Genomic DNA, 15926 nt, shown 5'->3' with positions numbered 1-15926 from the left:
ACAGTAAGTACAGGGACATTCCCCCCGAAGCAAGTAGGGTGAAGTGCCTTGCCCAAGGACACAACGTCATTTTGGCACGGCGGGGAATCGAACTGGTAACCTTCAGATTACTAGCCCGACTCCCTCACCGCTCAGCCATCTGACTCCAGGAAGCAGTTCTCAGGCTGTGCCTTCAGGGAATGGCCCTGTTTTGATTTTCTGTGAATGCAACCTTCTTTCCTCCCTTCCTTGGAGAAAGTAGTCATCTGCCATGACAATATATAAGCTGTGTGGAGTAGCACATATCCAAGTTAGGAGGAGAGTAAGAAGGGGTGTATTTTTGGACTCAAACCTGCCCATGGTGTTGAATCAGAAGATCCAGGATGTTATGCCTGCTTGTCCATTGTTTCAGAAAATTATGCCTCTCTGTATAACTGTCTTCATTATTTATCATGTATCCGGATTACAAAAGAGCAAGGAAACCAGTGTAAGAACCTGCTGATGAAAGGTGCCAATTGTGAATCAAAAGACAATATTGAGTGAAGAATGTACACCGTAATATAGTGAATGTAATGTGATGTTGATGAAGGGGTCAGGTGGCTGAGCGGTGAGGGAATCGGGCTAGTAATCCGAAGGTTGCCAGTTCGATTCCCGGTCATGCAAACTGACGTTGTGTCCTTGGGCAAGGCACTTCACCCTACTTGCCTCGGGGGGATGTCCCTGTACTTACTGTAAGTCGCTCTGGATAAGAGCGTCTGCTAAATGACTAAATGTAAATGTAATGTAAATGAAGCCAGCCCTGTCCAATTTAATTCTAGAATTAAATATGATAATTAGGTTTGAATGCATTGTTAACTATTGCTGATGAATACCTTTTTCAAGGAAATTCAAGCAAGTTTTAATTTATTGTGAGCCTTGCATGTGGTGAAATTGTTGATAGTTAACAAGCTCCCTTGTTCAGATTATAACCACTACAGACTTAAACAGTCCAAACCAGTTGCTAAGCAGCATTTTATTGTGAGAAAGTGCTTTTAGTTCAAGACAATGTGACTGTAATTTATATCATTTGTATTTTATTTTCATTTTTTACATTTTATAAAACTGTGTAATTCAATAACTGAATCACATTCTGTTCATATGCTTATATTTACAAAGTGATGTTTCTATGGAGATGAGCGTGTCTATTGTGGAGATGTCCTTCTCAATCCCAGGTTAAATGTCTCTTATCTATGAGGAACTAGATGGTGCTTATTTATTATGGGTATTAAACACTTTTAATGGAGGTCACACTATAGAAATAAATACATACTGATGTCATGGAGTTTCAGTTTATATTAAAGTATAAACTAGTCATTATTACAGTCTAGAAAGAAACATGATCATCATTTCGCACCTCCCCCTTCCCAATCCTTGTGGATCCAGGTGAGTGTTGTTTTAAAATTAAACAATGACACAGAACCACGTGATTCAAATTGTATTTTCTTTTATTTGCAGTACATGTTTTTTTATGTAGGCATCGTCAGATCCCAGTGCATTAATTCTAGTAGTGCACTTCTCATTGGTTGCGGTTTTCAGGGACACGCAGAGCCAGGAATTCTTAACTACTTGCATGGCTGGCTTCACTAGCAAACATTACAAACCAGCACCATACATATATGAGTTTGTTTTAGGCGTTAACTTATCTTTTTTTTTGTTGATTAACATTATTTTGGCCTTACCACATAACAATCAAAATCTCAGCGGCCGTAGGTGATGTGACTCGCTCTCGACAACCCTCTGACCGCAGACTTGATGGACAGGTAAGACTGATTACTTAACATCATGACTATAAACAAGTCACAGAGAATCATCCTAATAATTCATAAAAAAAAGGAAAACATGGATTGACAGTACCAAACACTTCTCTACCTTCAGAAACATACTACTAACATGGGCTAGATCCATCACTTACTACTAGCAAAATTTGCAGAAGGTATTGCACATGAACTGTAAAAAAAAAAAAAAAAAAAAAATTAAGAAAAAGGAAATTTACATAAACAGTTCTCTTTACTTCTAGGTGAAGTATACATAATATACAAAACTATAGGTCTCCTAACATTGACAATAGTACACTTTCAAATAAATAAATAATGGAATCTCTTCACATGTCTTCTGCTAGCTAATTATGTGGGCAACTAAAGTATCCAAGAACTGGTAGAAATTTAGTGTGAGGTAGTTCATCAAAGTCTATTTAAATCAGGACGATTACAATTTTAGAGATGCAATTTAAAAAAGCACAGAAGCAACAGATACTTTAATAAATCCTCATTTGTATCCCTGTACTGTATGTTGGGCTAAGAAAATTAAGAGCACTTAAAAACAACAACAAAAAGGTGTTCTTTTCTGATTAATTATTTTCTTGTGTTACAGCTACTTTAACAATGTATACCTATCAATGGCTGCTATCAACCCCTTCCTCTACCTCTATCACAACACACTTCTCATTCCCAGATGACCAGTTACACAACCCCACCAAGGCAGGCATTCTGGAACGCACCCTTCCACAAACACAACACCACAGCCATTTAGTCACCTTTCAACATAAACAATTTGGTTCATTGAGAAATTTCGATTAAAACAAAAGAGGATATTCCCATCATTTCCTCCTTCTACAATCAGCACATTTTTGTTAATATGCAAAGTATAAAGCCGCAAACCCATAGCAAACAAGCATATCGTTCTCTGTTATAGAAAACAATTATTTGCTCATTTTTACTTTGATGAAAGACCTTGATAAAACTGTCCTGTCAAAATTATTCAAACCTATGTGCTAAAATACTTTGACGCATAAATTACCATATTACCTCTCTCAAAAGACTACTGTGTCCAACTTCAGGGTCAAAACCGATGCAGTAGAAAAATATACAAAACATTTGTGACAACAACCGCCTCACTTGTGATTGACTTTGTTTTTTTTAGACACCATTAACCTTCACACAGATGAATACTCCTTTTCCTAGGAATGAATGCTTGACAAACTACAGGCACTTTTCCTTTTTAAAAGCAAACTCAAAACACCACCTGGAAGGACACCATTATTGCATACAGTAAAGAATCATTGAAGCAATGACTCATCTGATTTAGTCATGGTTCTGTTGCCTTGTCAACGGGGTGACTTGATTTAGTGCACGCATGCAGGTAGCCAATTTCCTTAGCTATTATTACTCTTCAATTCTGATACTGTACCTAGTCATTTCCAAATTGATTTTAAACATACTGCAAGCTGTATTAAAATTGTGAATGTACATCAATTACACAATGGGATACAGATAATTGTTTTTTTTCCTCAAGGAACCCAAAGAACCTTTATCTTGCCAAAGACCAATATCATCACATCCTCAAACCATCCCTTACTTCCATGTTCTGACTCCCTTCTCAAAAGCTATGCAAGCTCAACTCCTGCTTCTCATCTCCAAGCTCCCACACGTTTCTCAGTCATACGTCAACATCAAAACCACCTACGATTAAAACAAGATCCACCCGTAGAATAATTATAACAAACCAGTGCAGTCGTGTAGAAAACAAATTATGATCCTTTCTGAAAGCTCTTAAGTTACCCTAATTGCACCATTCATGGACTATAAGACAACCACAAATTTAAATCTGGCAAAATCACAAATCTGAAAAGGGGACTCATCTTATATCCCATAGGGAAAATGGTTCTGAATTCAAACAGCATTTTGAGATATCTTAAGACTAAACTAAACATAAGCTAGCAAAAAATAAAGCTTTCATAAACTTGAAACTTTTTACAAGGAAGTAGTGACTCACAAGAGGAAACTTTTCTTTTTATACACAATATCTGATAGTTATGATATCTGATCAAAAAAGGCTAAATAAAATTTTAGGATTCTGCAGGGGAGATCTAAAATCAAACATTTATCAATAAAATTATGTTTAAAATGGCTCACTGCAAACTGAAAAAAAATATATACTGTATTTACCATAAAATCTGTACAAACCCATTCTACATTGATATGGCAAGTTGAAATAGCAGTAGCTTGAAGTAAAACGAGCAACTTAAAAAAATACGTCAAAGTCACATGAAAGCTTTTAAAGATGTTTCTCCAAAAAAAAAATCAATATTGTTAAGAAACCGAAGTATAGTAACATTTCTACGTTCTCTGTCTTCGGCTCCCCAAAAATCCAAAATAAAGATATGCAACAATAAATTACAGCCAGGAGTAAAAAATAAAATAAACCTAACTAACTAAAATAACAACTCTGTAGCAGTTCGAAAAAAAAAGTTTCTTTTGTTCGTTTCAGAAAACAAACACATAAAACAGCAAAAAACTGGCCTAAATGCTACACCATTGAAGACAAGCGGAGAGGTGGGAGCCATGTCCGGACGGGGGCAGGGACAGGGGTGGGACTGGAGGCCAGGCCAGGAGGACAGGTTGATAGTCATCTGCAGCAGCCCAGCGGGCCTCCTGCTGTGGTGGCCATCTCCAGGCGGCTGTCCGTGTCGGTCAGGGTGGGGTCGGTGGACATGGAGGACACATCGTTGACAGACGTGGAGGAGGAGGTGGAAGGGTGGGGATGCTGCTGGTGCTGCTGGGTGTCTCCACTCACTGCTGCACCTGTGCTATGAGGAGCAGAGAGAAGGCACCCAGTAAGGTAACTGAAGCCTGGGCTATGAGGAGCAGAGAGAAGGCACCCAGTAAGATAACTGAAGCCTGGGCTATGAGGAGCAGAGAGAAGACACCCAGTAAGATAACTGAAGCCTGGGCTATGAGGAGCAGAGAAGGCACCCAGTAAGATAACTGAAGCCTGGACTATGAGGAGCAGAGAGAAGGAACCCAGTAAGATAACTGAAGCCTGGACTATGAGGAGCAGAGAGAAGGCACCCAGTAAGATAACTGAAGCCTGGACTATGGATTCAGAGAAGGAGGAAAACAAAAGGGGGGAGTGGCAGAGGGAGAGGCTGGTAAAGTCTCTCTACTAACCTAGAGAGGCTGGCTGTCCCCTGATCACCCCATTCTTCGTCCTCTCCTCCCAGTCAAACACCTCCTTGTATATCAACTCTGGAATGGAAACAGGCAGTCAGAAGAGAAAAGGAGAAGAGAAACAGTTGAAGTTCTGCAAGAATGCTGTGCTGCACTGTTGGTGTAGGGAGCAATATTACATTTACATTTACATTTAGTCATTTAGCAGACGCTCTTATCCAGAGCGACTTACAGTAAGTACAGGGACATTCCCCCGAGGCAAGTAGGGTGGCGTGCCTTGCCCAAGGACATTTTGCACGGCCGGGAATCGAACCAGCAACCTTCTGATTACTAGTCCGATTCTCTAACCGCTCAGCCACCTGACTCCCTAATGTTAAATCTTTTGTGCACATAAATAGGAGTTTTAAGGTAAACTTTGTTCAGATTTCACCAGATTGGTTGAGGAGACCCAGACGAGCCGGGGAACAGTGTGTTCCTCCAGCGCAGGTGTGAATCTGGTGTCATCACACTCATCACACGACCACACACAAGCAGTTGAGATACAGAACTCTTGCTGAGCATTGCTGGCATGTATATGACTTTGTAGATTTTGAATGAGATTCTGTCATAGATGTTGACATGTTGAAAACGTTGACCTATCCGGTATAAAGAGAAAAGGGACTCCCTACCTTTCCACTCGTCAACAGTGTGCTCTCTCTCATCCAGCTGTTTGTCTGTGATGAGGGGTGGAGGCTGAAACAATATACATGTACTCACATTATTATTAGCTAACGACCAAAGTAAACCATAGACAGACACAGCATTTGTTTCCACAGTGTAACTCAAATCAGCCAGTTGATGTTCAAATACTGAGTTACTTCAGCTAGCCTGACAGAGAAAAACAATTAAGAAGAACAACTATTAAGAAGGACCTTTCAAAAACAGGCTGATAGTGAAGGTAAACTTGTTATTAGCAGAATGTTCTGGAGAAATTCAGACATTCACACAATTATATATTTGATCAATTTGAGCAAGGAACAGCACTGCGGATTAATCTCAAGGCCAATATGAGCTCCAAAGAAATGTTTGGCGGGGAGTTACAGTTCATCCCTTTCCTCTCTCTCTCTCTCTCTCTCTCTCTCTCTCTCTCTCTCTCTCTCTCTCTCTCTCTCTCTCTCTCTCTCTCTCTCTCTCTCTCTCTCTCTCTCTCTCTCTCTCTCTCTCTCTCTCTCTCTCTCTCTCTCTCTCTCTCTCTCTCTCTCTCTCTCTCGCTCTCCCTCCCTCCCTCCCTCCCTCCCTCCCTCCCTCCCTCCCTCCCTCCCTCCCTCCCTCCCTCTCTCTCTCTCTCTCTCTCTCTCCCTCTCCCTCTCCCTCTCCCTCTCTGCTATCTCTTTCTAACATGGCTCTAATCTTGCAGCAGGTTGACACACCCCTGAGTGTTCCTATGGTACACACACACACACACACACACACACACACACACACACACACACACCCCCCCGCTGGCTGTCAATTGGGTTCAACTATGGCACTCCTGCTGCTGGTGGAGGGTAGGTGCATGGTGATGTTTATCATCAAAGTCGTGCTATTCCATCTTTTAATCTTTAGGTTCCCTCCTCCCTGACTGCCTTCAGCCTATTTCTTATTCCCTTTGCAGATGTACTGGCAAACCTGCCCTCATTTTGTGGTGACTGTTTTTGACATGTTGCCCCTCTCACCGTAAATCATCATCACTCAGTCTGTGCACGAATGCCCTTACACACAAACATCCTTCCTTTCACACGACGTAATGCACACATACTTTCCCTCCTATCATAGAACACTTCATCACAGAGGACAGTCGATAATTAACACAAGAACCCCTCTTCACACACAGAAAATGGGACACAAGTGCTTACCGCCTCCACTTCAGTCGGATCATACCAAACATTTATGTAAGAGTGCTGCAGAGCCTCATCCACTGAGATCCGTTTGGATGCATCTATTACCAGCATTTTTGATAATAGGTCTCTGGCTTGACTCGCTGCAAGGCAATAGAGACAAGTAGAGAAATGAATGGTAGACAAATCTCTCTCTCTCTGCTTCAGTCCTTTGACATTCACTGTGCTGATAAATTAGTCTAGTGGGCCAGAAATTGGAGTCGTCAGTCAAACATGATCGCAATCCCAGCAGGATAAAGCACCAATGAGGACGGAGCATTAATGTTGATTTAACAAGACTACTTTTAGTGGAATTACCAATCGCCCATCACATAATTGGGTTGGTGCACCACAAAGAAAGATTTATCACACAAGCTCTTTAAAAACCTACAGCACAGCTATCTGGTTGCCAGGCATCCTATAAATAATTGATTTACCTAACTGAGATTTCAGTCATTAAGACATAATCTAGGTCTTATAATTAAAAGATTATTAATACGTTTGAGAGAAAAATATGTTTAATTGTAGACGCAAGGTATGAATGTGGAGAATTGAATAGAACACAGCTTTATTAGCGATAAGCGCTGACAGGGGTTCCTTACCTTTCAGTTTGTTGTGTTCCGAGTCGGCAGGGAAGAGGACGTCAGGGAAGAGCTTCTCGAAGCTGTAGCCGGCGTAGCGAGGTCGGTTCTCCACATAGGTCCTTACCGACTGGTTCAGCTTCATCAGGAACTCCTGAGACGGAGTCCCCAGCTGTTCAATCACCTTGTTCCACTGGTCGATGTCTTTATTGGCCACCGTTAAGAAGAACACACTTTACACAGCTTTGACCAGGGGGGGACAGGGGGCATCCTGAGGGCTTGAAGGAGAATCAGTGTGTTGTCTGGTTGGGGAGGGGTGGGGTTTAGGACATGACTGTGACAGGGCTTGGGGTTCATTGTCGGTATTCTTGGGCTGTGTGTGAGGGGTTCCTAATTGTCCAGAATATACCTCCTCCCCCATTGGCTGTGGTGGATCATGGACACAAAGAGGAACACATAGGTAGCCATCACAGCTGTTTTGGAGGTGCAGCTGTGATTGGAGAACATGGATGCCTGCAGCGATGGACAACTACTCTGTGGCTCTGGGCTAGTATCTACAAAGCATTTCAACGTGGGAGTGGGACAGATCTAGGATCAGCTCTATTGTATTCTTAATTCGATTATTTTAATACTTTTTGCATGATTTAAACATTTGTAACTGATCACAGACCAGCCCTCCAACTCAAAAACCCTTTGAGCATACTGCCAGTTCACCCAGACAACAGTTAACCTTTCCATATACGACACACACTCTGGGCACTCAAACACACTCTTCCACACACTCTTTCACACTCTGTTACACAACATGGGACAAACGGGATGGAGGGCTGGCTGGCGGGAGGTCCAGGTAAGGATACGATCTGTGCCTGGGAACAAGACACTACCTCGGACCATTTCTGCCATGATGCAGCCAATAGACCAGACATCAACTGAAAAATGAAATGACAACCAAATTAGCATGCAGGACTCAAACAAACAACCAAAACAAACAGATCAAAAGAAACAACAAACAAATACCACAGACAAAAGGAGGCGATGCAAACGGGGTGATGTGTGTCTGTGTGTGGAGGGGGGGGGGGGGGCACATTTCTAATGCCTGCATTCATTCTAGTGTCTGTGTCCAACAATCCTTCTGCTGTCACTGTTGTCTCATCAGGTGTAAAAACAGGGAAAGCTGGTAAGGTTTAGCATTCCCCCCCCCCCCCCCCATCATCTTCAGACTAACCAGACAATGAAAGCAGAGGTCTGTAGAAACGGTATTATAACATAAGACAGCGTACCCCCCCCCCCCTTCTCATTTTAAGTAATCCCACCTTAAGTCATAGACACATGAAGTCATTGATATATCGATTTCAGTCTGTGTTTGAAACCATGGCTGACTGCCAGCCTGTGTAATTCCAGGGCACTTTTACTAGTCCACACTACATGACAGGATAACCCCAGTCTGTCTGAGTATGACTTGTTTCCTGCTTTGCCAAAGTGTGTATTCTGAGCAGCTCTATGAGGAAAGGTGATGTAAAGTGGATGTTGTGCAGTTCCCTTCTCCGTGATGAAAGAGTTTGGAATTCCATTTTAGGTGCATCAGGTTGAGCGAGACGGATGTGTTTGGAGCGGGTGCTGTCTGTGCGGTGGGGAGGGGGGTGGTGGAAGGGTGTGTGTGAAGGGGGGAGGTGTGTGTGTGTGAAGGGGGGGAGGTGTGTGTGTGTGTGTGTGTGAGGGCGGGAGGTGAGGAGGAGTCAAGGCATCCCAAAGAAATATCTTTTTTGACAGTCTCTCTTTGAACATGATCTCTGCAATCCATTCCATGAACAAGGCTTCAAAACAAAAGGTAGAAAAGGGAGAACAAACTCTTTTTTTCTCTCTCTCTTTCTCTCTCTCGCTTACAATGCAGAAACTGCTGCAAGCAGCACAAGGATACAATCCCTTCCTGGAAAAAGGATTTTGTGGCGAACCATTTCTGCCATAATGCAGCCCACAGCCCATATATCCACTACACATGTGTAGCACAGGAGGAGAGGGAAAGAATAAGCAAAGCATCAAGTCAGCAGGAAAATCTAAGAGTGTTCAGGTCAGAAGACTATAGGGGCCTGCCTGGCTGATCACCTAAACCTGAGACTCAAGCCTAGCCTAATCTTCCTTCTTTTCACTTGCAAAGCCTGTGTTTCCATCGAATAACAAAAACTGTGTAGTGACTTTAAGATATGAAGCAAGCCTCATTATGTCTGCATGGAGGACCTTGTTTCAGAGAAACGCTAAGTGCAGAAGGCAGGCAGTGTTGAGTGAGTAAGAGCATGCATAAGTGACTGGATCCAGTCGGACCAGTCTCGCTCTGGACGGACAATCAATAAAACAACACAAGCCCTGGAGCTGCTGTGTGACAGTGTGGAAGGCAGGGGCACCAAACAGGAAGTATCCCAAAATGCATTGCCACACGTGCCACGTTCCCCTAGGAGGGTGTCAGACGGAGTGTGTGTGTGCACTCAAGTGAGAGGTGCATGCGGCAAGCAGAGTTTTGCAGTACATCTTCTAATTGGCTGATGCCACAACCCATGGCTGACTCACCATTGGCCTGGTAGCCCATCCCCAGGATGACCTCAGGGGCACGGTAGTAGCGTGTGACAACATAGGGGGTCATGAGGAGGCCGGTGGCCGCTGTTCTGGCCAGGCCAAAGTCCAGGATCTTCAGTGTGCAGTCTGACTTCACCACAATGTTGCTGGGCTTCAAATCCTGCAAGAAGACGTGGCAGAGAAGAAAGAAATCATTAGATGAATGCCTGGAAAAAACCTTGGGGGTTTAAGAGGTGGAATTAAGAAAGATGCAAGGATTTCATCTTCCCATGCTGTAGAATAAATAACACAGGCTAGTGTGTGAAGTCAATAAAATGCCTTGGATTTAACTATAGCTATGTTTACTTTGAATTTCAAGCAGTTTCCCAGCATGTAAGCATCTCTAGCTTTCTATAGTTATTTGAGTATCAAATAACATTACACAGGACATATTCAGTTTGTTTTCATAACAACTGAGACAGTCCAGTGGTGTAGGCTAACCACAGTCATTTTTGCTGTGTTCAAATGCGGCCCGGATCAGACAGCACCAAACCGGAGGAAAGGGGACAGCTGTGGAGAGGCAGGCCGAGAGGAGACGTGCAGGGAAGCGAACTTTGACAACAAGTGACTCATCTCCAGTACGCCTCCACCTTACTGGGGCTCTTGGCGTTCCACATTAGGACCGAGGCGAGGCCTCTCTCAGCTAGGTCACGCAGATCAGTGCTGCTCGGCTGGCTCAGGGACGCGTGTGCATTACACTAACTTATTCTGTGCGTGCGTGCGCGCATGTGTGTGCGCGTGTCGGGGACGAACAATGTGCGTGCGAGAGTTGTGTGTTGGGATAAGTAAGTAAGCGAATGCGTGTGTGGGTTCGGATGAATGAGCGCGTGTGTGTGTGTGTCTGAGCATCTCCACTGCCGACTCACCCTGTGTATGATGAATGAGCGCGCGTGTGTGTGTGTCTGAGCATCTCCACTGCCGACTCACCCTGTGTATGATGAATGAGCGCGTGTGTGTGTGTGTCTGAGCATCTCCACTGCCGACTCACCCTGTGTATGATGAATGAGCGCGTGTGTGTGTGTGTCTGAGCATCTCCACTGCCGACTCACCCTGTGTATGATGCCAGCAGCGTGGAGGTGCTTGATGCCACACAGCATCTGGTAGAGCAGGTAGGACAGCCTCTCGTGGTCCAGCTCCATCTGAATGACCTGGCACAGGTTGGCATCCATCAGCTCCATCACCAGGTACCTGCGGGGGCCGAGGGTGTGGTGAGAGGGTGCACTATACAGAGCTGCGCACTCACACGCTCAGGGACAATGTGGACAAGCTGTCATTTGGCACACATTCAGCACATTCACATACACTTTCTTGAGCATACTCAATATACTCCACATACATCCCCCACACACACTAACAAAAAAACAGTACAGTACAGTACAGTCCATCACACACACACACACACACACACACACACACACACACACACACACAAAGCAGAGTGGGCTCTTTCATCCTGAAACTGTCTGTTTATCCTCCAGGCCTCAGGCTATGATTTGTTCATTTTTCTTTTTAGCTCCAATCAGGCAGACACAGAGTGATACACACACACACACACACACACACACACACACACACTCCTCTCGTCCGCCAGGATAGAATTAATCACACTTCCTCCCAGAATGCACTCTGCAATGTACTAACCCATCACTTATCCCTCAGCAGACATTAGTTCTGTCCACTGTCCACTGCCCAACACACACAAATGCATACAATCGCGCGTGCACACACAGCGTTTAGACGTTTCATATCATTCTAAGTCAGGGTTACATGCTACAGTACAGCTCACTTACACGTCCTGAAACTCCTCTAGTGTCTTCTGTGGTGTGAAAACATTTAATAGGCCTATGATCTGGAAAGGCAAATAGAGCACATTATTATACAACAGTGGTTTGGTTTGACTGGAATGCTACTACACACAGAGAGAGAGAGCTTACGTTCTTATGGTTGACACACTTCATGAGCACCAGCTCTCTGTAAGCACGTTTGGCGTGAGTCTGGTTCTGAAAAGGTCGACTGAGTTTCTTAATAGCAACATTTCGCTCGAGATTGTGGTCATATGCTGAGCTGTAAAGGACCGACAAAAGACAGCAAAATATGAAACTACTGAACAGTAAATAAATGCTTTTTTTTTTTTTTTTTACACACTTTATTACATATCTTATTTGTACTTGTATTTCTGATTTAGACAGTATTTAGACAGGCTCCTAACGCTCACAGTGAGGCCAATGAGGCAGGGAGATTACAAGGTTTTCTATGACTAATCATCCTGACTTCCTGTGCCCACTGCACACATTCAGCAGGGTCAATAATTGTATGATTCGGTCTGGGTGTTTGAAGAGATGTGACTGTTGCTGTGCAGAAAACATGCTTTCTCCACTCTCATTTCACCACTGAATGGGGACCTGTGCATCTCCCAGACAGCTTAGTGAAAGACAGATTGTGGGCAGTGAAGAGGAGATGTAAAGATGCATTAGTTCAACAGCAGACACCCTAAGCCAGCCCAGTTCCCCTGATACCCTTTTAAAGGACACCTGGGGGGGGGGGGGGGGCCTGGGGGTTTGGTTTTAACCAACACAAAAAGGATTTCAACAGGGTCTCAAGGGAAATGTAGATGTGTAAGTGAGATGGCAGCTCTTGTCACAATCCACTTGTTTTTTAATTCCCATCTCTGTTCTCCTCGTGTGTGAGTGACTCACCAGACGATCCCCTGTGCTCCAGATCCTATGGGTCTGAGGTTCTGATAGCGCTTCAAAACCGTGAAAGTGGAATCTCCGACGTCTAAACTGTAATACTCCTTTTCACGCTTATTCCGATTCATGATTAAATCTTGAAAAACACACTGTATTTGGACATCCAAGTGGGACTTCCCTTTCAAGACCTGAGAGAAAAGCAGGAAAACAGAGGGTGAAATGAATGAGGAAGAGGTAATGAGAGAATATTAGCATTGTATTATTCAGAACATAACCACATTAACTGTGTGTACAATGACAACATCTTCATCAGACCTAGGCTACAATGTGGATATAGCCCACTCAAGGAGACTGGAGTCTGCTTCGGACAGTATTAACATCTGCATCTAGGAGGCAGGGCTATGTCATATAGACTACACTTTATCTACACAGCTTTAGGCCTACTTATGCACTAACATACATTAGGTTGTAGTTTGTAGCTTAAAGGATCAGAATGTAGTTTGTATCAGTAAATCCATTATAAAACCCCTTCATAAAAAAACAAAAAATTCCATAACACAGATTAGGCTACTTCACAGCTATTAGCAATGACGGAATCAATGCATTTACATTTTAGAACCAAAACTCTTATTATTGGAAAATATTGGCCAAACTTCAAACCCTCTTTATCAACCGGCCATCCATTTAGTTTTGGTCAAAACCAAGATTTTAGAGCTACTTCACTGTGTGTCATGTTCAGCAAGCAACCAGATAAAATAATGACATGATGAAATAATTTCTTATTCTCAGATTTCTCTGAATATTTTGGTTGAATCCTGATGAACAACATGGGGAGGGGGACAGTTGGGTTTCAGATGATCACAAACCTAAGAGACCCCTGAGAAGACATGTGAGTCCTACGACTCACATCTCAGAAATGTACCTAAAACTCATAGCTCAGCTTCTTGATCAGGCAAATGAAAGACATGAGAGAGAGAGAGAAAGAGAGAGAGTCATGGATCATATATTGAGTTTGAAGATGACAAATCATTATTCAAATTTAGAACACTGTATTGAGTGGGCTTTTCGCTGACCGATGGCTGAACAATCCACAAACCAAGACTCGACCTCCATACACATCTACTTTCCCTCCTTCTCCGCTGCTCTCCTCCCCCTCACGGCCTTCCCTCTCTGCTCTTTTCTCATTTCATCTTCCTCTCCTCTTCTCGGACACTCATCTCCCCTCCAAAAAGCTCCTCTCTCTCCCCCCTGCATCCTGTCTTCTCCATGTTCTCCTCCTCTCTCTCTCCTTCTGGAGTCAGGTGGCTGAGCGGTGAGGGAATCGGGCTAGTAATCCGAAGGTTGCCAGTTCGATTCCCGGTCATGCCAACTGACGTTGTGTCCTTGGGCAAGGCACTTCCCCCTACTTGCCTCGGGGGAATGTCCCTGTACTTACTGTAAGTCGCTCTGGATAAGAGCGTCTGCTAAATGACTAAATGTAAATGGTATTCTCCCTCAAACACACACTTCTGTTCCCCTTTGATCTCTTCTCACAGACAATAAGCCTGTTTTGTTTACTATGATGGGATCTTGCATCTCACATTTTTGTTCCAATCTAGTTATTTACAATATGAATGATCACTTCTCTGGTTGGCTGTATTATGCTACGTCAGTCCCCTTAACAGTGCAGATGTTGCAAAACTATGTTATCAGAGTCTTATTACAGAGTGGAAGAACAGGTAAGGTCAGGTTTGGGAGCAGGTTGCCAAAACTGTAGGCTCTTGTATGCAGGTCAAGGGTCAATCAGATCACACAGTGGATTGACCAATTAAGATGACCAGACAACAAATTACAGAGTAAGCAAATGCACAAATATTGTGAGTGGACCACTTTAATGTCTGTGTTATAACCTGATAAGCTAATATGCTATTCAGTTATGAACATTTAATTTTAGGTTTATATAATATGGTCGATGTGATTGATAACATAACCCATTTACCGCACGGCAAAATCAGCAGTAGGTGATCAACCGTGCGGCGCTAAAATCGCAACGACACCAGGCTGTTCAATAAATGTTGACCATTCAACCAAAATGTGGTTAACACGTACAACACAGGTATATTTGAAAGCAAAGACTAATATGTAGCCTACATGTACAGTTGCCAACGGCCAGAATGTAGGCAAGTGCTTAAAGTTGAAGATATAAGGTTACATTGTAACGCCGCCGTAGTTTATAACTAGTCTCAGTCATTTGTGAACGTCGTAGCCTTTTACATTGTAGCATATCCGCAGGACTTTCACAAATAAGCTACCAGGGGGGTTACAGGCCGAACCTGTACCTTTTGGTCCAGTTGGCTTATTTTATGTGTTCTGTACGACCCATCAGTGGCCCATACCATCCCCCACGGCTAACAATAACATGCCTTCACAAAGATATACATCAAACTTACCCCTCTCCCACAGAAAGCTTGAGTTAATCCAAAACTGTTCAACTGCGGTAGCCAATCCTTCCTCTGTAATACACAACTGAATGTTTGAAGAAATATATTATTTATTCCTTAGCAAGACAACCAGTGGTCCACTGCGTTTCCTTCCACTACCAGGCCTGGATCTGCAAAATACATGTGTACTACGTAATAACTGTACCCTCGTTTTGGTCAACTGGCCCGCCCCGTGGTTTGCCCATCAGATTCAATTTGCAATCAGATTTTCAAAATGTCTATGGCTTCCGTGTTTTTAGTGATTCCAATGGCCGTTCTAAAGGAACTGCTCTATTATTTCCAAACGAAGCTATTTTGATCAAGCTAAAATAATGTAGACTGATCCACGAAAAGCCCCTTCACTCGCATAGAACAAATCGAGCTTACCTAATCGTTGTGCTCTGTGACACAAGCAGTTTCTGCCATTTCATACCGATGTCGTCGAAACCGTACGATGTTGCGCGGTATTCAAGACCGCAACGTAGCCTTGGTTAATGCATTGCGCTCAGGAGGATTTTGCAACACGCATAGGCTATATATGCCTTGGCTACCCAACTATTTGGCCTACTAGAATTGAGTGTTACAAACTTGACATAGGCCTAGCCTAAATACGTTTTTGTATTATAATTGAATTGGCATACCAAATTGATTTGAGATAGACTAGGCTATGATAACTCAAATGTTTTAGCCTATTATAGACCCAGCACAACAAAATTATGAAATCTAA

General features: G+C 43.3%; 1 protein-coding gene across 2 annotated transcripts; it reads right to left on the bottom strand.

The window, feature by feature from the left end:
* Positions 1-1446: 1446 nt before the first annotated feature.
* Positions 1447-15304, bottom strand: mapk8b (mitogen-activated protein kinase 8b). Of its 2 annotated transcripts, none has more exons than XM_067244054.1 (12): positions 15170-15304; positions 12747-12928; positions 11985-12114; positions 11841-11899; positions 11100-11238; positions 10006-10171; positions 8301-8372; positions 7465-7647; positions 6842-6966; positions 5633-5696; positions 4965-5042; positions 1447-4598 (listed from the first exon to the last, which is right to left on the bottom strand). In XM_067244054.1, exons 2-12 carry the CDS (start codon positions 12866-12868, stop codon positions 4423-4425), a joined length of 1314 nt encoding a protein of 437 aa, XP_067100155.1. In that variant the 5' UTR covers positions 12869-12928; positions 15170-15304; the 3' UTR covers positions 1447-4422. The 2 variants fall into 2 exon arrangements, with proteins under 2 accessions (XP_067100155.1, XP_067100156.1); XM_067244055.1 differs by having other exon boundaries at positions 4457-4603.
* Positions 15305-15926: the final 622 nt, after the last annotated feature.

The sequence above is a fragment of the Osmerus mordax genome, chromosome 10, assembly GCF_038355195.1.
Source record: "Osmerus mordax isolate fOsmMor3 chromosome 10, fOsmMor3.pri, whole genome shotgun sequence".
Taxonomy (NCBI): domain Eukaryota; kingdom Metazoa; phylum Chordata; class Actinopteri; order Osmeriformes; family Osmeridae; genus Osmerus; species Osmerus mordax.
This window is presented reverse-complemented; position numbering and strand designations above follow the sequence as displayed.

Coding starts and splice junctions, on each gene's coding strand:
- mapk8b (XM_067244054.1), bottom strand. CDS start 12,868: ATGAATCGGAATAAGCGTGAAAAGGAGTATTACAGTTTAGACGTCGGA. Junction 12,115..12,746: donor GGAGCACAGGGGATCGTCTG/GTGAGTCACTCA, acceptor GGTCCTTTACAG/CTCAGCATATGACCACAATC. Junction 6,967..7,464: donor GGAACACAACAAACTGAAAG/GTAAGGAACCCC, acceptor ATTGCCTTGCAG/CGAGTCAAGCCAGAGACCTA.